Source organism: Ammodytes marinus, assembly GCF_949987685.1.
Source record: "Ammodytes marinus genome assembly, chromosome: 8".
NCBI lineage: Eukaryota > Metazoa > Chordata > Actinopteri > Uranoscopiformes > Ammodytidae > Ammodytes > Ammodytes marinus.
In genome coordinates this window covers 24,954,820-24,980,546 of record NC_137212.1, presented here as the reverse complement: position 1 = coordinate 24,980,546, position 25,727 = coordinate 24,954,820, and the positions used below count along the sequence as shown (strand labels likewise).

At 41.8% G+C, this 25,727-nt stretch overlaps 1 protein-coding gene across 1 annotated transcript; it reads left to right on the top strand.

Moving 5' to 3' along the window:
• Nucleotides 1-1,345: 1,345 nt before the first annotated feature.
• On the top strand, nucleotides 1,346-23,833 carry LOC307254465 (uncharacterized protein; the record flags this gene model as incomplete). Its single annotated transcript, XM_080032859.1, has 18 exons — nucleotides 1,346-1,477; nucleotides 7,007-7,195; nucleotides 7,946-8,096; nucleotides 8,576-8,718; nucleotides 8,844-9,040; nucleotides 9,303-9,438; nucleotides 9,637-9,850; nucleotides 10,645-10,717; nucleotides 10,975-11,361; nucleotides 16,094-16,226; nucleotides 16,643-16,831; nucleotides 16,952-17,117; nucleotides 17,218-17,360; nucleotides 21,005-21,201; nucleotides 21,565-21,712; nucleotides 21,800-22,007; nucleotides 22,089-22,161; nucleotides 22,242-23,833. The coding sequence occupies 18 exons, from the start codon at nucleotides 1,346-1,348 to the stop codon at nucleotides 22,654-22,656; spliced, it is 3,294 nt and encodes a 1,097-aa protein (XP_079888985.1). The 3' UTR covers nucleotides 22,657-23,833.
• Between the last annotated feature and the right edge of the window lie 1,894 nt (nucleotides 23,834-25,727).

Below are 25,727 nucleotides of genomic sequence, written 5' to 3'. Positions count from 1 at the left end.
ATGTCTCCTGTTTAGTGTCAAAATGATTTGTATATGTGGCCAATTATACAGCCACAGAATGTGAGCTTTACCTTTTGGTAACAAACACATAGAGCATACTCTTGCTGAGGAGAAGGCATTGGACCAACCTACTATAAATAAATATGTGCCTGTACATAATGACATGGACATCTCTGAAATGCATAATCTGTGTTTTTATTCTCATTACTTAATTTTGGTAATGTATGTGCTTCCAAATATGGGGTGGAGGGGTCGGGGGAATATCACTTTGTTTTAGGGAAAAAAGGTTTCCTTTATTATTCAGTAACTTTTCACTACTCACAGTGGTGGCTAAATGTGATTCATAGGTCATTCATTAGTTCATGCTTTTTAAGTTAATCATGTGCTAGATTTGTGCACACGGAAGGCTCTGTTGCAGAGCAGAAAAAGCTTCTTCATGTGTGAGATCAGACTGATGCGTTTCTGTAATCCACTGCTTTGATCATTTCAAAAGTATGTCCATCTTGTAATATACTTTCTCTCTGCCAGCACGAGACACTTTTGTTTCTCTTTTGTTTCGGAATGAATCTGATCCATAGTTTTCACAGCAGAAAAAGGTGGCGCTCAAGGGCTTAAGTTTTATTTTACAATTGGGGGGGTACATTTTAAGCAAAGGGGTCAGGGGGTCCTTCCCCGTAACATTTTGATTCTCAATCATTTAGTTTCCTACATTCTGGTGAATTTCTATTCACCAATTTCTGCATTTTCTGTATTCATTCATGTTGGAAATGTCCTTATCTATGTTAAGGAACAGACAACATTCAGGTATGGGGACACAAATATAATGGAACAGAATGCACTAAGGCTCACAGACAATCTTAATCAAGGAATCAAGTCTCACTTGAACTGTTATTTTGTCCTGTTTTGGAGAAAAGGGGGTTGGCTTTTTTATTTTTTGAGGGGGACACATTTACCTTTTCTAAATATTGAGGGGCACATATCCTTTGCATCCCCCCGAGATCTACGCCTATGGTGGCCCTGACAACGTCATGCTCCAGCTGTTAATTTAGAAATTGCTCGATAAACCTGTACAAAACTCCTTCCGTTTTCCATCACTCCGGATACATCCTTTTGTATACAGTTTGTGGATAGAACCAAGGAATTTAATCTTTTTGTTCACACAAACCAATCAACCCTGATTAACTCAAGCAACTTAAACATCATTAATATGCAGATGAAGCTCTCAGAATGAGTGGGCGTGAAAGACCATATAGACGCTCAACTTAAAACTTGTCCCTCCAGTTCCTGCAACTTTCTCCACAAGAGAAGAGTTCCCTCTGCGGTCGGCAGCTTCTCCCACAGCAGCATGGTTCGGACAGTGGCGGTGGTGGGTTCGGGGGTTGCTGGTCTGACCAGCATCAAGGCCTGTTTGGAAGAAGGTCTGGAGCCCACCTGCTTTGAGAGCAGCTGTGACATTGGAGGTCTATGGAGATTTAAGGTGAGTCTACAAACAGGTTTAAATGATCTCTTCCCATAAAATACATTTTTGTGAAAAAGAATTTCCCTTTGGGGACTATAACTTCTAAAGGCTTTGACATAAGTCTTCAGGTTGACACGACCAGCCAGGTCTGACCAGTTTTTCAGAAACCTGGCCAATCGACCAACCAGCCGGGTCATACCACAATGAAGCTGACAAGCAGCATCATCCTGTTTTAATCATTGTAACCACCAAGGAATTTGTTGTTGATGTTAATTTTTAAGCGTTATTTATTTCAACAATACCACCAAAATATTTCAAATGATTTATTGTCATCAACAATCAACAACAAATTCTTCACACAAAAAAGAAAAAAAAGGCGGTTCTCTACATGAATAACCAAACCAACCTACCCTTCAAACCTATAAAGTTGGCCTATATTTGGTTGCAACATTTAGGCTTAGTTCATTCTGCTCTCATCACTGCAAAATTACTGAAAACATTACTGAAATCATTACAAAAAATGTCTTAATCTTTGAACACAAATCTGTTCCTTCAGTTATTTCCAACTTCTTTGTGCCTTGTATCTTTCTTTGCATTAAGAACTTTTTAAGGTCTATTTTCATTTTTTATTTTTAGAAACAATACAGAAAGCAGGACCATGGTGGTTACAATGATTAAAACAGGATGATGCTGCTCGTCAGCTTCATTGTGGTATGACCCGGCTGGTTGGTCAATTGGCCAGGTTTCTGAAAAACTGGTCAGACCTGAAGACTTATGTCAAAGCCTTTTGTTTGTAGACTCAGGACAATGACAGAGTAACTAGCCTGTCCTGTTTATAAGAATGTAGAAGAACTACAAAAGGTACCCAACCTGTTTTTTCATGGGGTCCAAATACTTTTCACAACCACACCCAGACACAAGTAGCTTTTCTACTGCTTTTTAAATGGCCTTAAGTGGAGCCGCGGCTCTGTGTAAACACCCAACTTTGAATAGATATTGACATAAATATCTAAAAATCTAAAAATAAAGGTTATCTAGGTAGGTTCTTGGCTTCCAAAGACCATGGGCCCCCCAAGTGGCTGGGCCCTAGAAAGCTTTCACACTTGTATACCCCTTATGGGCGGCCCTTTCTGCACATACTGTAGATGTGAGCTGATTTTGTGTAGAGATTATGCCCTGACACTGTCATGAAAGGAAGCATTTCTGATATTGTTTCCCAATTCTCAGAAACTTGCAAAATATGTCTACCAATGGATTTTAAGGATTCAGTTTTGCATTCGAGAAGTCATCTTATTCTGAGAATCACATCAGAATGGCAAGCCTTCTCTGCAGACATCGTCTATCAGCTTTGCATATATTGCAGCAACTTAATTGACACCAGAGTTTTATAAACGATCTCCAGCAGGTATCATCTGCTGATGACATCTCTTCATCATAGTATTTTGGATCTCCTTGCAGCTAATGGGGAGTTACAACAAGTGCATCAGGCAGAATCAGGCAATTAAGGACTCTTTCAATGCAAATCCAATCCTAGCATCTTCCCTGTCATAATGTGCACAACGGCTGCATAGAAAATCATTATCACTTCCTCTTGCCTTTGTGAGACAAACAGGATGGCAGTTTTCCATATGAGTTCCAGGTCTGCTGTCGGGTCATATGGTTCTGATCTCTCTCTCTAACTAATAAAGGCAACAATTATCATGGTGCAATTCGAGACACGGCCCATGACATTCTCCAGTTCCTCCAGGAAATGTTGGAGGTGGGCAAATCTCCCTCGACATTGAGGGGAATAGTGGCAGCCATAAAGGCAGCCCGTATTGGACCTCGGAAGCTGGCAGAAGGCTGTTGCGACCTTATTGCTCAGTTTCTTAGAGGTGCTCGTAGGGTTACTCCACATCGCAGAAGGCCAGCTGTCCCCCCATGGGATTTGGAGGTGGTGCTGTTGGTCTTGCAGAATGAGCCATTCGAGCCCCTGGATACAGCTAGGCTACAATGGCTTTCTCTCAAGACAGCGTTTTTGCTCGCAATTAATATGGGAGAGCTGCATGCTCTTTTAGTGCATGAGGACTGCTGCCGCTTCTTGCCAGGTGGTGCTGGGGTGGTGCTGCGCCCGAACCCTGCATTCCACCCTCAAGTCTGTTCTGAGTCCCACGCCGGTCGATCTATTGAGCTGCACCCTTTCCACCCTCCTCAGGAAGGTGAAGCAGGGTGGAGTCACTACTGTGCCCAGTCAGAGCCCTAACAGTGTATCTGCATCGGACACGTGGCCATAGGACAACGGACCAGCTCTTTGTCTGTTACAAGCCCAACCGTCTTGGACAGCCAGTCTCCTAGACCAGGCTTGCCCACTGGGTTGTGGATGCTATCCAGCAGGCATATGAGAGGGCAGTCAAGCCGACCCCAGTAGGGGTGCGGGCGCACTCCACACGGGGCATTGCTACGTCATGGGCACTATGGCAAGGGGCCCCTCTATCGGAGATTCGTACGGCGGCCTCTTGGTTGACCCTGTCGACTTTTATCCGGTTCTACTGCATGAATGTGGCAGCCAGCACCCCATTCTTGGAGCGAGTGCTGGGCTCAATGCAGCAGGACGGGGCACGTTTGGGCTAGGGCATCTACCCATTCATGGCTGGCTTTAGCGTCTTGCAGGGCCAGATTAGCCTTTGTAGCGTCTGGCGCCTTGGCGAGGAGTGTGTACATATGTATAATTGTAAATAGTTCCTTTATACTGGGCACATGGGTGAACACTGGTGGTGGTGACGTGTCATTCGAACTCAACTGCCTTTTTTTATTTAGGCTCCCGCAGGAGCAGCTGGGTCTGCTTGGTTTCCTCGCGGTGTGTCTTACAGAAGTCCCCGTACATATGGAATATGTAAGGTGGAGAGATAGTCTTGACACGATAGAGAACGGTTGGTTACGTTGTATCCCAGGTTCTCTGAGTGGAGAGACTATCTCTCCAGCCAAGATGCCGCTCAGAAACGCGTTCCAATCAAGGTTCAAACCGAAGAGGCCACACATGTGTGTAGTTTATATAGCCATGGCAGGCAAATCATGCGTGGCCGCCACAAGTGATGTGTCTTAAAGAGTATCCACGTCAACTGCCCCTGTGGGGGTCAGTCCCCGTACATATGGAATATGTAGGGTGGAGAGATAGTCTCTCCACTCAGAGAACCTGGGTTACAACGTAACCAACCGTTCTCTGCATGTCACTCCCCTCTCTGCCCCATTTCAACTCTGTCTCTACACTGTCAATAAAGCATAAAAATGCCCAAAAAATATCTTTAAAAAATAGAACAAAAAAAAAATATATAAAGACATCAGCTTCAATCAGGACCAGTTCTAATGCAGTCTGGACCCCAAAAAAAACTTGAAATGTAACTTTATTGCATTTTCACAAATAGGAAAAAAGTTTCACAAATCAGAAACTATGTTTTCCATAATGTATAGCCTCTCTGTGATATTCTAGTCCAGATTTGAAGAGTCTACGTGCAGTGGTTTTCAATCAGGACCAGTTCTAATGCGGTCTGGACCCCTAAAAACCATTAAAATGTGCATTCTTTGCATTTTCACAAATAGAATAAAAGTTTCACAAATCAGAAACTATGTTTTCCATAATGTATAGCCTCTCTGTGATATTCTAGTCCAGATTTGAAGAGTCTAGATGTAGTGGTTTTCAATCAGGACCAGTTCTAATGCGGTCTGGACCCAAAAATGTAATTGAAATGTAACTTTTTTGCATTTTCACAAATAGAAGAAAAGTTTCACAAATCAGAAACTATGTTTTCCATAATGAATAGCCTCTCTGTGATATTCTAGTCCAGATTTGAAGAGTCTAGGTGCAGTGGTTTTCATTCAGGACCAGTTCTAATGTGGTCCAGATGCAAAAAAAGCGTTGACATGTGCCTTTATTTCATTTTCACAAATAGAAAAAAAGTTTCACAAATCAGAAACTATGTTTTCCATAATATATAGCCTCACTATGATATTCTAGTCCAGATTTGAAGAGTCTAGGTGCAGTGGTTTTCAATCAGGACCAGTTCTAATGTGGTCTAGACCCCCAAAAAGCCTTGACATTTGCCTTTATTTAATTTTCACAAATAGAAAAAAAGTTTCACAAATCAGAAACTATGTTTTCCATAATATATAGCCTCACTATGATATTCTAGTCCAGATTTGAAGAGTCTAGGTGCAGTGGTTTTCAATCAGGACCAGTTCTAATGCGGTCTGGACCCCTAAAAACCATTAAAATGTGCATTCTTTGCATTTTCACAAATAGAAAAAAAGTTTCACAAATCAGAAACTATGTTTTCTATAATGTATAGCCTCTCTGTGATATTTTAGTCCAGATTTGAAGAGTCTAGTTGCAGTGGTTTTCAATCAGGACCAGTTCTAATGTGGTCTAGACCCTAAAAAAGCGTTGACATGTGCCTTTATTTCATTTTCACAAATAGAAAAAAAGTTTCACAAATCAGAAACTATGTTTTCTATAATGTATAGCCTCTCTGTGATATTGTAGTCCAGATTTGAAGGGTCTAGGTGCAGTGGTTTTCAATCAGGACCAGTTCTAATGTGGTCTAGACCCCAAAAAAGCGTTGACATGTGCCTTTATTTAATTTTCACAAATAGAAAAAAAGTTTCACAAATCAGAAACTATGTTTTCTATAATCTATAGCCTCACTATGATAATCTAGTCAAGATTTGAAGAGTCTAGATGCAGTGGTTTTCAATCAGGACCAGTTTTAATGTGGTCCAGATGCAAAAAAAGCAGTGAAATCTCCCCTCTCTTTCTTTTAAACAAACTTAATAAAGGTTAAATCAATTTTAAACAGTTTTTAAAGAATGGTTAGACTCTCTTAGATAATCTAGACTAATTAATGTGGCTTTACTGCGGTGATTTAGGAGGTTAAACAACGGAGAATCAGTCACTTCGCCGCTCCTTAAGAATCCCTTAACTTTTCCTTAACTGCTGAATCGGCTGCTGCGAATCAGCTGCCAACTTCAGCGTCGTGTATGTAAATGTGTAAAGGTACATTGCGGCAAGTGTTTTGTAATGCAGTGGCTTGGAGCACAAACAAGCTTCCATGTACAGGACAACAAAGTACATCTCATCTTATTTGAGTCTGCCAGTATCATTGTGATATAAAACAGTACATGTATCTCTGACAGAAATGAAAGTTAAATGTCATGTTTAGAAAGACTCTATCTCTGGAGGGTAGATTTGCTAATACCAATTGTTAAGCAATTTATTTTTTATTATTTAGATATTGTGCCTTTGTAGCAGCACTGAGGCAGGGTCCTAATAGTATTTTATTTAAGACATATTAATTTATGTATTATAACTTTATGACAAACTTTCTTCTTACAGAGGAAGGCAATTAGGCTACTTTACAGAACATACAAATAAAAATCTATATCCTTGCCCTTTGAAATGTGGGAAATACTATTCATATGTGGTATCATCACATATACTGTATGGTGCGTGTTAAACAGCAGATAAAGCAGCAAAGCAAACATAATAACTCTCTTTATAATATTGTCCATCATTAGGAGAAGCCAGAGCCTGGATGGGCCAACATTTATCAGGCTTTGGTGATCAACAGCTCCAAAGAGATGATGACCTTCAGTGACTTCCCTCCTCCAGCTGAGCTCCCAAACCACATGCACCACTCGGAGGTGCTGCAGTATGTGCGTCTGTACGCTCAGGCCTTCAGCCTGCTGCAGCACATACACTTCCAGGTCAGTAACCTGCAGGATCGTTTGTAAAGGCAATAATTGGTTCATGTCTATATGAAGTAAAGCATGTACGACTGCCCATCAGCTCACTAACCACCATAATATACAAAATCCTGAACAGCAGAGATGAGGTGAGTTTAGACTTTTTCTTGACATCAGCGAGCACACACTGACAAGCACTTGATTGATGCTGTAATGGAAAGGGACCCAATCAGTGCTGCACTTAAAATGTATTTGAATATTCTGATACACACAATGTTTTTGCTTCTAATGCAACATAATAGTCTAAAACTATTACGCAGCAGTGAAATAATATTGTATTATTTCCTTTTATATCAATTGAGATAAATGTTCTGTCTGTATGTTTAATTTAACTCACATTTTTTAATTGTATATGTTAAAGTGGATCACATCTAATTAATTTCACAAAATAAATGGGTCATACCTTACTCCCTCTATTGACATATGTGGCTTTAAAAAAAAGTGTAATAAATGGTTTATCAAACATCACAATATAGTTGTAAGCAGATCAAAGTTGCATGAATGTAGATGAACACAGCTATAACCGCTCCTGTATAAAGATATCAGTTTATGATTAAAATATACATTTTGGAGGCACACAAAACTTTATATTGGTTTATAAACCGGTGTTGATATAGTGCTACATAGGGTGACTAAGGTGTGTTAGCAGTATATGTAAGAGATAAATGCCAAGATCATTGCAGGATATTCAGCCCTGTGTGTTTGTCCCAGACTAGTGTGGTCAGTGTGAGGGAGAAGACCGGCCAGTGGGAGGTGGAGACGGAGAGCAGCGGAGGTCAGAGGGAGACTCGTGTTTTTGATGCAGTGATGGTTTGTACTGGACACTTCACCCACCCTCACCTGCCACTCAAAGACTTCCCAGGTACCAGGAATCACCAAGCACAGACAGTATTCACATTCTTTGCTCCTCAAATGGACATCAGTTAACCCTCCTGTTGTTTCCTGTCTTTCAATTTGGCCGATTTAAAGGTTTTCTCTCTGAAAAATGTAGTTCATTTTATTTGATTGTTATGAGGTTCCATGGCTTTGTTCAAACAGGGCTTCTGAACACACAAGATTTATTTTGTTATCTAGTGAACCTTGAAGCAACGTCCTTATGCGTATTTTTGTCTCCTCACGATCTGCTACATGTTCCTACTGAGTGTGCACTGAAACAGAAATCCAGTGTAAACACAAAGCCTGGGTTCTTTAAATTGGTACGCAAACAAAGGGTATGTAAACAAAGAGGGCCCCTGTACCAACATGCCCATTCCAGAGCTGCTGAATCCACCTTTAAGGTTATGTAAATTAAATATTAAACAGATTTTATTTATTTATATGAAGCCTCTTATTCCACCTCAGGTATTGAGAGCTTTGAAGGCAGATATTTCCACAGCTGGGATTACCGCAACACTGAGGGTCTGCAGGGGAAACGAGTGGTGGTGATCGGGATTGGGAACTCTGGAGGAGATATTGCTGTGGATATCAGTCGAGTGGCTGAGAAGGTACATAGCCATACTACCGTCCTGTATTGTAATTTCTAAATTAATTGAACTCTGCCTTTGACTGTATTCTTAAAATAATATAAAAAGTGAGCACCGGAATCTTAACCCGCTGACCTGGCCCACAGGTGTACCTCAGTACCAGGAGCGGAGCCTGGTTTGTGGGCCGTGTAGGACCGGGGGGGACCCCAGCTGACCTTTCTATGAATTCTCGTATGGATGTGATGATGCGGAAGTTCTTCCCCTCGTGGATCAACGGGAAAATAGAGAAGAAGCTAAACGAAGCCGTTTGCCACAGACTGTATGGCCTGAAACCAAAACATGGGTACCAAGACAATTAAGACTCTAACTGTGTGTCCACTATGAAACATTTGGCCTGATGAAGACAGATCATATGGTCGGGCCCATAGTATTAATGGAGCAGAGCCAAAGTAGTAAATGTATTTGCAATAAGGGAGTGTGAACAATAAATGAGGGAACCTCGGTTTACTTCCACAGCGACAGAGGCCTCTGCCCTACACTGGGCAAGTCTCTCACTGTGCTGATTGGTTGTGTAGTTCCCTAACAGCTGTGCCGTCCTCTGGCAGTTTCTTTGCACAGATCCCTGTGGTGAACGACGACCTGCCGTTTCGGATCATCTCGGGTCGGGTTCAGGTGAAACCAAATGTGAAGGAGTTCTGTGGATCCAGTGTGGTGTTTGTCGATGGCAGCATCATAGACAAGGTGTGTATGACTGTGGCTCAACACCTGTCTGATATCTGTTGTATAATGTACAGAATATTTTAGTATTCAGTACTCTGGTATTGCAGTATGCACACAGTTCTTTATTTCCCACTATATAAAGGGGTCATTATTTGGATATACACATTAAAGAATTGCAAAGTAATTAAATGTTCAGTCTAATATGTGTGTTCGTTACAGGTGGATGTGGTGGTGTTTGCTACAGGGTACAACTACAGCTTCCCCTTCCTGCCGCCAGCACTGCAGGCTAAATGTGGCTACAGGCTGCGTCTCTACAAGCATGTGTTCCCTCCTGCACAGCCTACGCTGGCAGTGGTGGGATTAATCAATGGCCTTGGGGCTGTCAACGCTCTGGTGGAGATGCAGGCCCGCTGGGCTACAAGAGTGTTCAAAGGTAGGCTACAGTGCAACACATAAACTGTCTTTGAGATTCAAGCCGTTTAGTTTGAGAAGATGCATTTTAAAGATGGTTGAAGGCTTTTGTCAAAACACAGGATCTATTCTAATTTATTTTCTTTACATTGAAATCGACATTAAAAAAAGTAGCTTAGCTTCAGAGGGGGCCTCTGGAAACATGGAGATGATGTTATGTACTAGATAAGACAGACTGTAGCTAGACTGATCATAGTGGAGCAAATGCATAAGGCTTTATAAAGGCTAAATCCAGCTTTACCCTGCATTTAATCAGCTTTTACAGCTGAGAACCCAACTGAAGAAACGTGTTGTTCTCTGCAGCTGAATTTGAAAGATCAGGTGATCAGAGTTATGGCATATGGCATATAGATAGTATCCCGATATTTTTAGGCTTTATCATGGTACACAATATAAAGATATTTCAAAATCTATAAAGCACTTCATGAATGCACCATATAACCCTCTGTTATACAATCCCACCAATATGTAGAAGTCTTCCTTAAAACTTTCTTGTTTATATTAATTTGTAGTTCGCATTGGAACAATTTTAAACTTACATGCCAAAAGGGGGGATATCACTTCAAAGTTAAATCAAATAAAAATTGTGAAAAAAGTAACTTTAAAACAATATGAATTAAAGTGAATTTTTTGTACAAAGTTGAGGTAAAATAATAATATAAAAAAATTGTTATATATTTTGAGTTGCAAAAGAGAAAAGGAGTGTTAGGGTAACGATTGCTGTTAAAAGTTGACGGTTGATTTCTCTTGATTCAGGTCTATCTAGTCTCCCATCAGAAGAGACCATGATGAAGGAAATGGAGAGGGACACAGCAACCATGCATCAGAGGTAGGACATAAGCTGAACTGTGGAGCAGATCAGTCACACACATCTATACAAATGTATTCTCCAGTGTACGTGAAAAACACAAGCGACAACAGTACCACAGCTTAGCCAAGACAAGCCATGGAATAGAGTGTGTGTGATCCTGTGAGGTCCATGTTTTTGGAAAATATCACATTATTTATTTGACTTAAAATCACTTTTTTTTACTTTCATAAGTAAATCCCTGATAAAACAGTTGCTTCTCATGGTTCCTTTATTAGGTACTTGTGCTCAGAGCGTACCCCCCTTCACGTGGACTTCATCCCTTACCTGGACTCTCTGGCAGAGCTGGTGGGAGTTGGACCAAACATACCGTGGCTCTTGCTGACTGACCCCAGACTGGCGCTGCAGGTTTTGCTGGGTCCCTGCACTACTTATCAGTACCGTCTGACTGGACCGGGCCACTGGGCCGGAGCACGTCAGGCCATTCTCACTCAGTGGGAGAGGGTGAGACAGCCTTTCAGGACCAGAGTGGTACCAGAACCAGAGACCAGGCCCTTTTCAAGATGGAGTGTAGCAGTACTCTTCTCAGGTGCAGTGCTGCTGTACTGCTGCTTCCACAATAAGGATAGTCTCTCTGGCTTCTTCTCTGCTCCGCCATTCTTGAGATCTCCTCATTAAGCTGCTCCATTGGGTACATTAAAGATAATTGAATGATGGAGGCAGCATGTAATAAAGATTTACAAAAATGATGTGTTCTCCACAGTGGTTGATCTTTAATCCTTAGAGTGACACGTGACAATATAACATTGAGCAAAAAATGATGCTCTGCTATTGTACTGTATGATGTTTTTCCAGCCTAAGTGCGCTGGAATGTGTTTATAAACCGTTGTTGATAGGTTTGAGATCTTACCCATTTGGGAAAGGGCTCTTTTTTACTTCTTTTCTTTTCTTTTTTTTTGTTCTGGAAGGGTTGAATTTAAGAACATATCAAATGAATAATAGTAATGTCTTTAAAATTTCCTGGGACAATGTCTTGTGGAGAAGGCCTTTTAGTCAAATTTGAATAAATATGAAGTTAAAATGATTTCTTCTCTGCTGTATCATTCTTCAGATATCTCAGTGAGCTGCATCATGGTACATTAATGATAACGTGACGATGGAAGCAGCAGTGAATCTGCATCACTTTACACCTTCTCCATGTCAAAGTGTGGGCTGAGCATGTGTTCAGACTGTACCAAACTGAATGCAAAATTAAACAGTGTTTTTGACTAAGCCTGTGTGGTGTCCTGAAGATACCTACTGCTTTGCTTACTGAAGCTCTCTTGGCACCCACAATACCCTCTTTATTACATTACAGTAATGTTATTGTAGTCAGACCTGTTGACTCAATTTGTGTCCATCATTGAACAGTTAGGAACTAAAGGAATAGGTTTTCCTTAGAATAAAAATGTCACCACATGATGTAGCATGAATGTAGGGCCTAAATAAATAGCCTGACATGCACTATGGAAAGGTTCTTAAATCCCTTGTGTTTATTTTGGTTCCTTTATTAAAACACCACCTTTATTTTAGAAATTAAATCAACAAATTGCCATTATCCATTACAGAAAGTGATTCAGTATATTTCTTAAATACAATTCAACAACTTAAAATAAGTAGGTTGTTATTGGTTTAATCCAAATAATATATTATTATAATCAGGCTATAGAATCTAAATATGAGGAAATAGTCACTGGCTAAATGCTGGACTCATGTGGTCGGAAAACAAACATGAATACACGTTCTGGTTAATTTATTAAGAATATGTTCTCCTAACATCCAGCAGATGGAGACAAACACACTGCCAGTGTGCTACTGACGTATTACTGGTTATGAGATCATCAATAAAGTGATCACTCACACATAATAAATGAATTAACTTTTTCCGCCATGACCCATAAGCTTTTATTTTGCCTTTGAACGCATCATGACGGACAGTCTCACATTTTGACATAATGACAATATTATGCGTTGGGCAGAATATTCTCGACTATAAATATGTTGCAACATATTGATTGATTGTTTTAACAGATTGATGAATTGGTAGCCTGGTTTAACCAGACCATCGTACTTCATTTAATTTGTACAGAAGACTGAAGTGAAATTAAAATTGAGCGGAAGTAGGTAGGCGGGCTGAGCCAGGCTAATTAATTGGTTCTCTCTTCATAAAAGTCGAACAAAAAAAAGTTAGTCCTACATGTTTTATCCGGGCAGGGCGCTGTCTGTTGCTGAAGCTCGACCCTACATGTAGCCTATGCAAACACGTCCCACCCACCTCTCCGTCTCACTCCGCCCACTGCAGAGTTCCATGCAGCAGAAAAAAGCTTGTGTTATTCGTAGACATCGCCCGAGGTAAGAAAATAGAAAAGGGACATTTACAAACTTGAATCCTATGTTGTAACATGTTGAGCGCATCAGTAAGAGTTCTGCTGGTTGGACAGCAGGTTTGTTTGTGTTTCACAGCTTGACAGTGAGTCGTGCATCCACACACATTTTAACTCGGGTTGAACTTTGATCGCTGTTTGTTTATGTGGGATAGGTCCAGCGTTGAAAATGCCTCGTTTCCACCGATAAATTATTAGAGGAATGTGCAGTGGATTATCCTCTAATAGAAACCCAGCCATATAAATTATTAACAGAATGCATGTTAACATCAGGTCAAAGTAGGAGAATTATCTCCCTGTTTATAGATAAAAACAACTTTTATCTGGCTCACCCCATGGGCTCACCCCTCTCAGAGTCCATCAATCAGTCGGAATTATTTTAGAGTAGCAGAGGACTCTACAGAGTGAGTAGCTTTAAGGTTTTCTGTGTGTTGTATTTGTTGTAGTTGTAGTTATTTAACTTAACATTGAATTTATGTAATGGGTTTTCACAACTCAGGACATAGGAGGGTGTTTGTTGCTGTTTTATAATCACATTTTAGGACCCAGGTTATATAGGCTATTCTTTTGGATGTGCTCTTTAAAATGGCAACACACATTTACATACAGCAAGTTGAGTTATGCCAATTTAAAGAAAGGTCAGACATCGAAGTTCATCAGTACAATAGAATCCATACGAGCAGGCCTACTTTAAAAAAAAAAAGTTTTAAGCCCTTTTCGCTGGGAGGGAAACATGTGATGGGGTAAGTGTGAGGGCAGAATTATTTGTAGTAATGTATTTCTACAATTACTCTCCTGTAATCTTGCTCTAGTCTTAATGTGTTAAGAAGTCAAGATTCTTAGATAACTGTTGTATATGTGGAATGTTTATTTGGGGCAATTGGGCATAGCTGCCTAGTCTCACTCTTTGGCCGTGAAACACACGCAAATCAACCCGTTCACACTCTCACACGCCACACCTCAAATTTCTCACGCGGAGAAATTAATCCCCAAAATAACATTTGTTTTGCGGGACTTTTATTTTCCAATTCTTATTTTGAAAAGCTAACAGACATGAGTGCCGTGACTTCCTCTTTCTGAACGCGCATTTACGTTATGCTTTGATGTGCACGAAGCGGGAGGCGAGCTCCCTACCTGCCCTGCACCTTCTCTTCCGAGGTGTGTGTTGATAGCCTGCCAAGTTACCGCTGATAAGAATTGTGTCCCCGCCGGCGGGTGAGCGCGCGTGCATCAAACATATTAACCCTTCAATTTCACTCAAGTAAATTCAGAAGATCTTTGGATCGTTTTGTATATTGTTTTGGTAATTTAGTTTGAAAATTAGGTTTATAAAGTAACAAATGGCTCATCCGCCAATAAAAATGCTTTTATTCTTCTGTGTAAAGAACTGTAGCCTATGTATTGCACATTTATAGCACTTTTCATAACACTAATCAAGGTAGCCTAAGAGGAGGGACCAAGTAACCCAGATGTTTTATTTTAGCCTAGTAGTTTGCATTGGTGTTGAACTGTTCCCTAATTTTTTTCTTCTTTGAATAAAGCCTAATGCTGCTAGTAAAATACCACCAGCCACTCATCCCTCAACAGTAGACATGATATAGAATAATTACCTTTATTACAGTTTAACCAAATGTTTTAACAATAGGCTACAGGAGATATTTGAAAGCACTATACACATGAATTGTAGGCTATTCAATAAAATGTGTGTCAGCGAAACCGTGAATGTTCTCTTTTACTTTACATAAAAATTAATGCAGAAAAGGCACACATTGCTTCATAAAAATTCACCAGAATGCAGGAAATTAAGTGTATAATGCTCAAAATTTTCTGGGCAAGACCCCCAGACCCCCACTTATAATGTGTCCACACCCAATGTTTAATTAAAACCTGTCCTACGACTTTGCAATTAATTAATTTGTTTATTTTAATAAGATTTTTAATTTTTTATCAGATTTTCCAATTATCTTTATTTCGGATTTATTATGAACAATATATAAACTTACAGGACACTAGCAAAAATGAGTGGGTGGGAGAGAGGACACGGTTTTGGGTCCCTCGGACAAAAAATCTCACTCCAAACTTTTGGTGAAACTTGGCAGCCCTGATAACGGGGGTTCCTGTCCTTTGAAGACATCTAGTGAGTGACTACAATGAGACCATCTGTTTATTGTGTTATCCCATCACCCTGAGGCCATTGTTTGCTCACACCCCCCTCTCCTAGAGGCATAAAGGGTCTCTGAAAATACTGACCAGGAGGCAGTTCTGAATCAATGTGACATGTTTTGTCTTATTTTATAAAGTAATTAAATTCTTAAATTCTCTCTGAGTTTAGTCTTCTATTACAGATATGTAATGTTCCCCGTGAACTTAGACTTTATGATTTCCGGATGGCAGACCGGAACAACCTGTGTAACGGTACTCAATCAAGGTTTGCTGTGCTTCACCATCGACATAATCAGTCACATATGGCGCTTCAGTGAGTACCCCAATTGGTGCATAACATCATCGCATCCTATACTCTCTCATTCACTTGCTTCCTAAACAAATGCAAGCTAGCAGGCTGGGGGCGCTGGATTCCTATTAACACTAGCACTTTTGTCCAAAGGTGCTGCTAGAATTAACCAAAAAAAGTGTGTGCCTTGTAGCCATTTTAAAGGTGCTACGAGGAACTTTTAGATATTTCTGAAACAGTAAAATTTTTCCTATGATGGTCATATATGACATGTAACAGCAAATGAGACCATCAGTGCAAATAATGCTATTTTTATATTGTTTTTCTCAATGCCTTTGTCATGGGTACGCTCACCTAGGAAAGGCTTATTAAAAACACTACCGCTTTTGTCCAAAGGGGGTGCAAGAATGAACACGGACTGAAAGTTCCTCAGAGCACCTGTAAGATTTCCACGTGTGTCATGTTCTAATGCGACGAAAATATTTTCTCAGATAATCAGGTTCATCCCTCCCAGAGCTGAAGTATGACTCGCCGTGTGGCAGTGGTTGGAGGAGGTGCTTCAGGTCTGGCCTGTATCAAGTCCTGTCTGGATGAGGGGATGGAGCCGGTCTGCTTTGAAAGCAGCAATGACATCGGTGGTCTGTGGAGGTTTAAGGTGGGTTCCTCTATGCAGCTTGAGCTTTAAGGTGGAGTCAGTGATCCTAGAGAACACTTGTTCTCAAAATCACTTTTTGTCAAAATCAGTGAATATCTCCTCACGATCCGCAACCTGTCAATACTGTGTGTGTGCACTGAAAAAGCCTGTGTTAATACAAAGCCTAGGCTCTGTAAACGGCTATGTAAACTAAGTGGGCAATCATAGCTAACAACATGCCGGTTAACAGCACCTAGGCTATGTATTAATACTGGATTTTACAGCGCACACACAGTATGGACAGGTAGTTGATCGTGACTTTTACAAAAAGGGATTTTGACAGCAAGCTTTCTTCAGAATCACTGACTCCACCTCTAATGTTCATGGCACAGCAGATTTAGATCGTGACGATGAATGATTTTTTTTTTTTACTGCAGGAGAATCCAGAGCCGGACAGGGCCAGCATCTACCACTCTGTCATCATCAACACCTCCAAGGAGATGATGTGTTTCAGTGATTTTCCGATCCCTGCACACTTCCCCAACTTCATGCACAACTCCCTCATCATGGACTACTTTCGAATGTATGCTGATCACTTCCAGCTCACCAAGCACATTCGCTTCAATGTAAGGATGCTATACTAATACTGGGTTAAATTAATCCTGGATTGCTTGGGCAGATCCTTTTATCTTATCTTCTGTTCTGTTCTGTTCTCAGCAAACTGTTTCTGCCTTTCTGTTGTTCAGTCCAAAGTGTTGCAGGTCAAGCAGAGATCCAATTTCTCTCATTCAGGCCAGTGGGATGTTGAAATTGAGAACAACGAGGGCAGAAAGGAAAAGCACATTTTTGATGCTGTGATGATCTGTATTGGACATCACTGCCACCCCAACATGCCATTACATGACTTCCCAGGTATCACTGACTGGCTATAAATATCCAGAATCAAGCTTTGACATTTTCACTTTGACACAGAGGCACTTTGTTCAGTTTATTTTCTTTTTTTAACCCTTAGGCATTGAGACCTTCACTGGAAAATATATCCACAGCCGAGACTACAAGACTGCTGAAGAGTGGAGGGATAAGAAGGTTGTAGTGATTGGAATAGGAAACTCTGGAATAGACATAGCAGTGGAGCTGAGCAGAGTCACCAAGCAGGTAAGGATGAGACACAGAGATAAACCCTGCGTTCCGAATCGTATACTCTTTCTTTTTTCTATTCTACATACTACATCCGACGATAAAAATAATCTAGTTAGGATGCAGTAGGCATACTATTGGGACATACTTTGACTCTTTTATTTCATCATAACATTGCGCCTTGATATCGATATTCCGGAAGTCACTCGAGGATCTGTTCCAACTGGATCTTCTTGCGGTATCTGAGAAGTCTGAGTGACAGAACTCTGGCGGTCATCCGGAACTCATAGAACCGTAGTTACATACGTAACTATCGTTCTATTTCGTTCCTACTGACCGCCAGAGGCGGTGCTTTCAGCACTGGATGACTTATACCAGAAAGGTCACGAAGAGTCCTCACCAATTAAGGGCTTACAGCCGTCAACAAGACAGCCGCCATCCCACAGAATGAGGAGCAGAAACATTTACTCTGTAGAGCCGCTCAAACGTACATGATGAAGACCATGTAGCCGAGGCGCAAATGTCCTGACGTGGAACCCGCTTCAAGGCAGCCCAAGATGTAGCCATACTCCTGGTAGAGTGGCACAATGAGCAAGTCCCTTGGACTTCGCCATGTGCCATGCACTACTTTTGGAAACCCAAGACACTCACTGGCGAGCAACAAATGTATGCAACCGGGCTTTAGGGGAGAGCAACCGAGCCTCGGTGCGACACCGCTAGAATAATACAGTGGCGGTGTAAAACTATGCCGCCCACTGGCGAACAAGTTACAGTAGGCTAGGCAATCAAGCTTTAGGCGAGAGCACACCCAAGCAACAATGCGACCTGTCAAGCCAATTGAAATATGCATCCGATTAAGGTATGCAACCGGGCTACAGGCGAGAGCAACCGAGCCACGGTGCGACACCGCTAGAATAATACAGTGGCGGTGTAAAACTATGCCGCCCACTGGCAAGCAAGTTACAGTAGGCTAGGCAATCGAGCTTTAGGCGAGTTTATTTAAGAAGGGGACAGTGCAAATTAATAAAACACATGATCATACATGGGTTAAAATGCTAGAATTAGCCAAAATGCTATTCTCTATCTGTAGTCCCCTGGCAGTGTCAGCGGCTCTAGGTAACCCCAGCCGCCCACTGGAGAGCAAATCAACGAAGGCTAGGCAATCGAGCCTCAGGCGAGAGCACACCCAAGCAACAATGCGCCTTAAATAACACAGTGACGGCAACACTTGGATCCCAAGACGTTCACTGGCAAGCAAATAAAGTAGCCTATGCAACCAGGCTAAGGCGTGAGCTACCGTGCAACGGTGCGACATGGCTATAATAATACAGCGGTGTGAAACTAAGCTGCCAACTGGCGACACACTACAGCAGCCTACACACGTGCAACAGTGTGCCACGGCTAAAATAACACGGTGAAGGCGATTTAGGAAACTAATTCGCCCACCGGCGAGCAATACAGCAGCATACAGTGTATACAACAGCATACTAGTGTGTGGCACGGCTCACCCACTGGCAAGCAAATAAAGTAAGCTATGCAACGCAAGGCTTAGGTGAGAGCACACGACTGGTGCGACACAGCTCAAATACAACAGTGAAAGCGACTTCTGACCCGAAGCAGCCCACTTGACGAGCAAATAAAGTAGCCTATGCAACCGCTCTAGGCGAACTCAGCAGCCGAGCAACAGTGCGACAATGCTACAAAATACTGTGGTGGCGGCGGCTTGGACCCCAAACCGCTCGCTGTCGATTAAATCAAAGTAAGCAACCGGTCTAGGCGAACTTAGCACCCGAGCAACAGTCAACAATGCTAAAAACAATACATTCGAGCATACAATTAGCAACCGGGCTTAGCGAAAAACACACAAGCCACGGTGCGAACAAAAGAATAACACGGCGGCTGGTTTTCACAGTCGCCGTGTTATTCTTTTGACAAGCTCAATTAAAGCAAGGTGGAAAGGTGATATTAGCTTCCGCGATAGCCGCCGGCTACGCGTAGCCTTCACACTTTACTCACCCCTGACCGGCCGCAGCCGAAGTCGAACGAATTGCAAGTCGCAGCCTTTGGTGGACGAAGTCAAATCGAAGCACCAACCCTTAGGTTACAAAGCTACTTGCGACAAGCTAATGGTATACTATCACACAACAATGTGTGTGACCTGCTAGTCCGCGAGAAGATAGAAGGAACAGATCCTCGAGTGACTTCCGGAATATATACATATTCTCGGGTCACCCAGGTGTCACAGGTGACTATTTTGGTATAAGATCTCGACCTGCGCATGCGCGCGATGGAACATCCAGTGCTGAAAGCACCGCCTCTGGCGGTCAGTAGGAACGAAATAGAACAAGACAGAGAATTTTTACAAAAATTCTGGCAAATAGACTAAACAAATCTATAGAATCCATTATTCACACAGATATAAACCTTTACGGTTTGGGCTGCAGCACCAGTTTTACCCGTTTTATCCCGGGAGGAATAATAAAAACATTTTCTAAAACAATAGGGTTCCCTGCCCACCAGGGCTATGGAACCGCGTTGCTCTGCAAAACGCCGTCCCAGGCCCTTCTCCGCGTTGCTCTGCAAAACGCGGTCCCAGGCCCTTCTCGGACTTGGCCCCCTTATAACCAAAATTCAACTGAGTTCTAAGTATTTTAATAAAAAAGGATAAAACAAACAGAGTCAAAAACTGTTCGGCCGAGCAGGGTCAACTCCTTCACCTAAAGTTGGTTCAAGAGACTCTCAACATTCTGTTTGCCAGCCAGAATATTTATACAGGGGTTTAATCAATGAGTTCATTCGATAGGAAACAAAATAACGCCACCTCACCAAGGTGGGGACTTTAAACAGAGGAAACACATGTCAGATCAATTTAAGGAAGACAGTCACCGTTCAGGGTTCAGGACTCTACTGTTTTCTCTTATCAATCATTCAAAATGAAAACGTGTCACAAGACAGTAAACAATGGGGATCATTATTAAAGTAGACTGGAAAAAACCCACACATAAAAAAACATTCTAGTCTGTATGTTTAGTTCATATCTCCATCACAACTCTGAGGGGGGTGAATTTTTTTCTACCAGGCTAGTTTTTATTTTATCGGAGGTTAAAATGTATTGGCGCGATCTCTTGAGTGACAGCTCTCCAGCCGTTGTCCCTCACTTTGCCTCGGAGGTATACGTCAGCTATCTCCCTCCCCCCTACATGAGGCGGAGTAAAAATCTCACAAAATGGTGACGAGCACAAACCAGGATTATTGGATGCCGTGTGAGTAACTGAGGTCAGCCCAGATGCTACATCCATATTATTTACTATCTATGGTAGAAACAGGGCGTTGCAAAATGGCGGCCTCCGTCGAGGGTGCCCCACTCAAATGTAGATATAAAAGGCTCATTCTAAGGTAAAAAAAAAAAAATAACTTTAATTTTCAAGCAGTTATTCACACTTGTGAAAAGTATATTCAATTGCTACCAAGTCTGTTGAAAAATGCCAATAAATTCTACGCACTGCACCTTTAAAGAGAAGCTGAATCTCCTGCAAGAGTGAGTCAACATCATTGCAGACTATCCTTCATCATATTTACGAGTCCAGGGTTCAGCAGATACTCCATCTTTTCTTGAGCTAATTTAACAAGCTATTGATAAAGAACATGTCTTCTCTCCCCAGCTTTACCTGAGCACTCGGAGGGGAGCCTGGATTCTAAACCGAGTCGGAGACAGTGGGCTCCCCCTTGATTTGCTTTTTAACAGGATGCTGAATCTTCTGAAGAAAATCCTTCCCTTTGGTTTTTTCTGTGGTCTGGGAGAGAACAAGCTCAACCAAAAATTTGACCACGCCCTGTACAATCTGAAGCCGAAGCACAGGTACTGTTTCATCAGTCTTTTCTATTACAGCTATTGCAGAACAGAACCTGTACAAACAGTTGTTAGGCTGTTAGGGGTGGCAGTGGCTCAGGAGGTATTGGGGTCATTGACTTATCTTGCGGTTAACGAGTCGATCCCTGGCTCCTGTCCTGTCCACAAACTGCTGAAGTGTCCATGAGCAAGGCATGGCAACACTCCCATTATCTGTTTGTTAGACACAATTCATAGCATCATTATTTTTAGTGCTTTTGATCATCATGTCACTAGTGCTTGGCCTATTTTTTTTTGTTTGTTTTAATGAAAATGCTTCCAATGTCATTACATTGTGGTAACTATACTAATCAATTTGAATATACATGTCAGGTTGTTCAGCCAACATCCCACAATAAATGATGATCTTCCCAACCGTATCCTCTCTGGAACAGTTCAGGTGAAGCCCAACATCTGCAGGTTTGAGGGGTCCAGTGTGGTGTTTGATGATGGAAGTGTGGTGGAAGATGTTGACCTGGTGGTAAGTTAGATCACACATTCTACTAACATTTTCATAGACAGCAGTAGAGTTGGACAGTTTGACTCACATAGGTCTCCTGTCTTGCAGGTGTTTGCCACAGGTTACGGGTTTTCCTATCCATTCCTGGCCTCACAAGTGGTTTCGGTGTCTGAGAACAAAGTGTCTCTGTACAAGTATGTGTTTCCTCCTGAGCTGGAACGCAACACTCTGGCTATCATTGGTCTAGTGCAGCCACTGGGAGCCATTATGCCCATCTCTGAGATACAGGCCAGATGGGCCACAAGGGTCTTTAAAGGTAATACAGCTTCTGTAAGAATATGCATCTTTTCTTCATTACGTGTTGTGTTTGAGAGTCACCATGTCTCTTCTCAAACAGGCTGCCTCCAGCTTCCTTCTGCGGCTTCCATGCTAAAGGATGTCCAGTGCAAGCAGGAGACAATGGCTAAAAGGTACTGCAGGGGGTTTATTTAGTTCTGAGATGTATTGTATGTGTGTCATGGAACATCTTTAACTAGAGTTTCTCCTTCAGGTATGTCACCAGTCAGAGACACACCATCCAAGTTGACTATATCGACTACATGGATGAGATAGCAGAGCTGGTGGGGGTTGGACCCAGCATGCTGAAGATGCTTCTGACTGATCCCAGACTGGGACTCAATGTGTTGCTGGGTCCTGTTACCCCTTACCAGTATCGTCTCAGAGGGCCAGGAAAGTGGGCTGGGGCCCGTCAGGCCATCCTCACTCAGTGGGAGAGAGTGGCACAACCCATGCAGACCAGGCCCTGTGACGAGCCCAAAGCCAAGACATCATTTATGTGGCCTCTGATTGTGTCAGCTGCTGCTGTGGGCTTGGCTACCTACTTCAACAGGAACAACCTTCCAGCTTTCCTTCAAGATCCCACTGCACTGTTGGCCAAGATAAAAGTGCAGCTCCCTGCACTGTGATTCACATTCACACTTCTATTTCAGCTATAATTACTCTTTTAACACATGTATCCTACCTGTATGCAATAATTATAGTTTTTCACCCAACCACACCCCTCCTGAAATGGAATAGAATATATGCTCTAAGATATGTTAGTCAGTGATAAAACCTTGGGCTGAATAACTGATCTAAATCCACAGGTATTAATATGAAGTTGGTTCCCTTTCGCATCTTTAATGTTTACACTACTGGGAAGCCCTTCTACAAGATTTCTGTTTCTGTGGGAATGTTTGCCCATACGTACATGAGATCAACTGATGTTGGACAAGAGGGCCTGTCTCCTAATCTCCACTCTAGTTTATCCCAAAGATGTTCCTTGGGGTCTCCATGCGGGCCAGTTCCACACCAAACTCCTTCAACCATGCCTTTATGGACTTTGCTTTGTACACTGAGGTATCCTATTACAATACCATGCTCGAATTCAGTGAGCTCTTTAGAACAACCCATTATTTTCACACATTTTATATACCTGTGTGGCAATGAATGAAACACCTGCATCCAATGATTAAGAGGTGTGGCCCATTAGGTTACCTTTTATTTGTACTATTGTTAGAAAAATAACTATAATTTGTAATGATATTATGCCCCCCCTTAATATGCATTTACTCTTTTATAATCAATTGAACAATCGATATATTCTTAACATGTGAACTAAAATGTTCTCTTCTCTGGCCTCGAGAAGGGACAGTTTGAGGAGAAGAAAGAGCAATAAATCTTGTTGTAAAACTTTACGATGTTTTCCCCATAAGATAAGCCTAGAGGGCAAGGCGATGTATCTGTTTAATAACAAAGGCCTTCTCTCAGTCAAGCTTTGGATACATTCACGGCTGGGAAGCTTAACCCTACTCTCGCATAGGTTCATGAGGACGGCCAGGATGGGGGATGATCCCTGAAACCAGATGACAGCAATAAAAACCAATCATTGTCCTTTGTTTAGAGATAATAAAACCCCTTGCTGTCGAGAAGGGGTTTCACTTTTTTGACTTTTTCCTGTCCCTGAAGGCTGCATAACCTGTTCTGTGATATCACTTCATTAAACATCCTCTAAGAACTTGGAAACTTCTCTCCAGTCATCCTTTATTTTTGCCTTCCATATTTCCGAATAAACGAACACGTAATTTAACATCCTGTTACTATGACTGCGTTGATTTTGCCTTGTGCTCAAAATATCTGATGAATCTGTATTAGGAAGAATCATTCTTGAAACAGATCAGGAAAAATCTTTAATCATGCTCTTTAAACATTTAGTATGGCTTACCACATATCAGTTTTTAATGTTCTTTTTGACTTGCTCTTTATATTAATATAGTGTTGCTCACATTAGTTGTTCTGAAAGATGCATTGTCCTGTTCATCATTTTGTTGCGAATATTTGTAATTTTTGAATGAATTAAAGATGATAATTCTTCCCAATTTACAGTGTAATTATTCATAGTAACTTTGTTTCAGGGCTTTGTTCAAAGCTTCCAATACTGAAGCTGTGGCAGTAAATTGCGGTGTCAAGGTGTTAGGTGCCTCACTGGACACAGGAAATATGTTATCCCGTGGAAAAGGGACTTTCAGTTCAAAACCCTGCACAAAAGTCCTTCTGATGAACGGTCTGTCACCTCAGGAAACGGGGAACCATCCAAGCAGTGTACTGTAAGGATGGGAGGCTGTTGACCTCAACTAAGGAGGTATTCCCTTTGAGGGACTCCTGAATCAGACTAACACAACCTCTATTATAGAGGCAGAGCTAGAGGCTGATGGGGGATCATCAATTTTCCTGAGGTTGTCAAAAACTCCACAGTGGCAAGCACTTGGGATTGACAAGATCCATCCAAAAATTATGAAAGTTTTGGGTGTAGTTGGGCTGTCTTGGAAGACAGGTATCTTTAACACTGCGTGGAAGTCTGGAACAGTGACTAAGGAGTGGCAGATCGGGGTGGTGGTTCCCCTATTCAAAAATGGGGAACAGGGGGTGTATGCCAATTGCAGGGGTATCACACTTCTCAGCCTCCCCGGTAAAGTCTACTTCAATGTGCTGGAAAGGAGGGTTTGACCTATAGTTACAACTCGGATTGGAGGAGAACATACAACACAGGAATACAGTAACAACATAAAACAAGCATAGTCACAGGGGGAGTGTGGTCCACTACCATAGTAAAAATAGAAGGTTAAAAAAGGGAATAAATAACAATATAACAATACTATGATGTGCAAATGAGTAATGTGCAGTAATAAAATAAAATCAGCAGTCATGATTAAAAAGCCTAGCTGCTGCAGGAACAAAAGACCTCCTGAATCTCTGTAGAGCATTTCGGTAACTGGAGACGTTTACTCCTGCCACAAAAGTGCAGTGCAGGGGGTGGTCATCACGTGACAGGACAGTCCTGAGCTTCCTCCTGGTTCTCTGCTCTGTGATGACCTCCAGAGAATCAGGGCTCATACCAATAATGGATCCTGCCTTTTTTTTGTTGTAGTTGTATGTCTCTGTGCCCCGGCCGTGTAACTTCATAGATAGATAAATATGTAATTTCGTACCAACTCACAAAAACCTCTCCTCAAAAGTTAAGACATTTTCTAAAGTATTATGTATTTCGTTTGTGTTTGTAAACAAATGTACAGTAAGTGAAAGTGAACTGTTGGCTATGCGCCCCCCGTGATCTTTGGTAGTAATGCTCCGTTCTGTCCGTTTGGTACGCATCCGCAAGCTTGCAGGATACGTGCAGAAATACGGACGTAATGTAGGCCTACGCAGAGTACGGACAGAAGGCTCCATCAGGGCACCAGACTGCTATAAAACCAATTGTTTGTGGTCAGGCCAGTAAAGTATTCAACTGCTCAGACTATAAGAACACGTCTTAGACTGTTATTCGTTAACATTTTAAGACCAAGGTTAGGTATTTGTGAGGTGTGCTCTTCAAAATGTCACCACACTGAATACTTTTTAACTTACAGTGTGATTTGTGATGTTGAAGACATCTAAACATTGAAAGTAGGTAACCTCATGTAAACATTAGTGAAAGTGCAGAAATTCTCTAAGTGAAAGT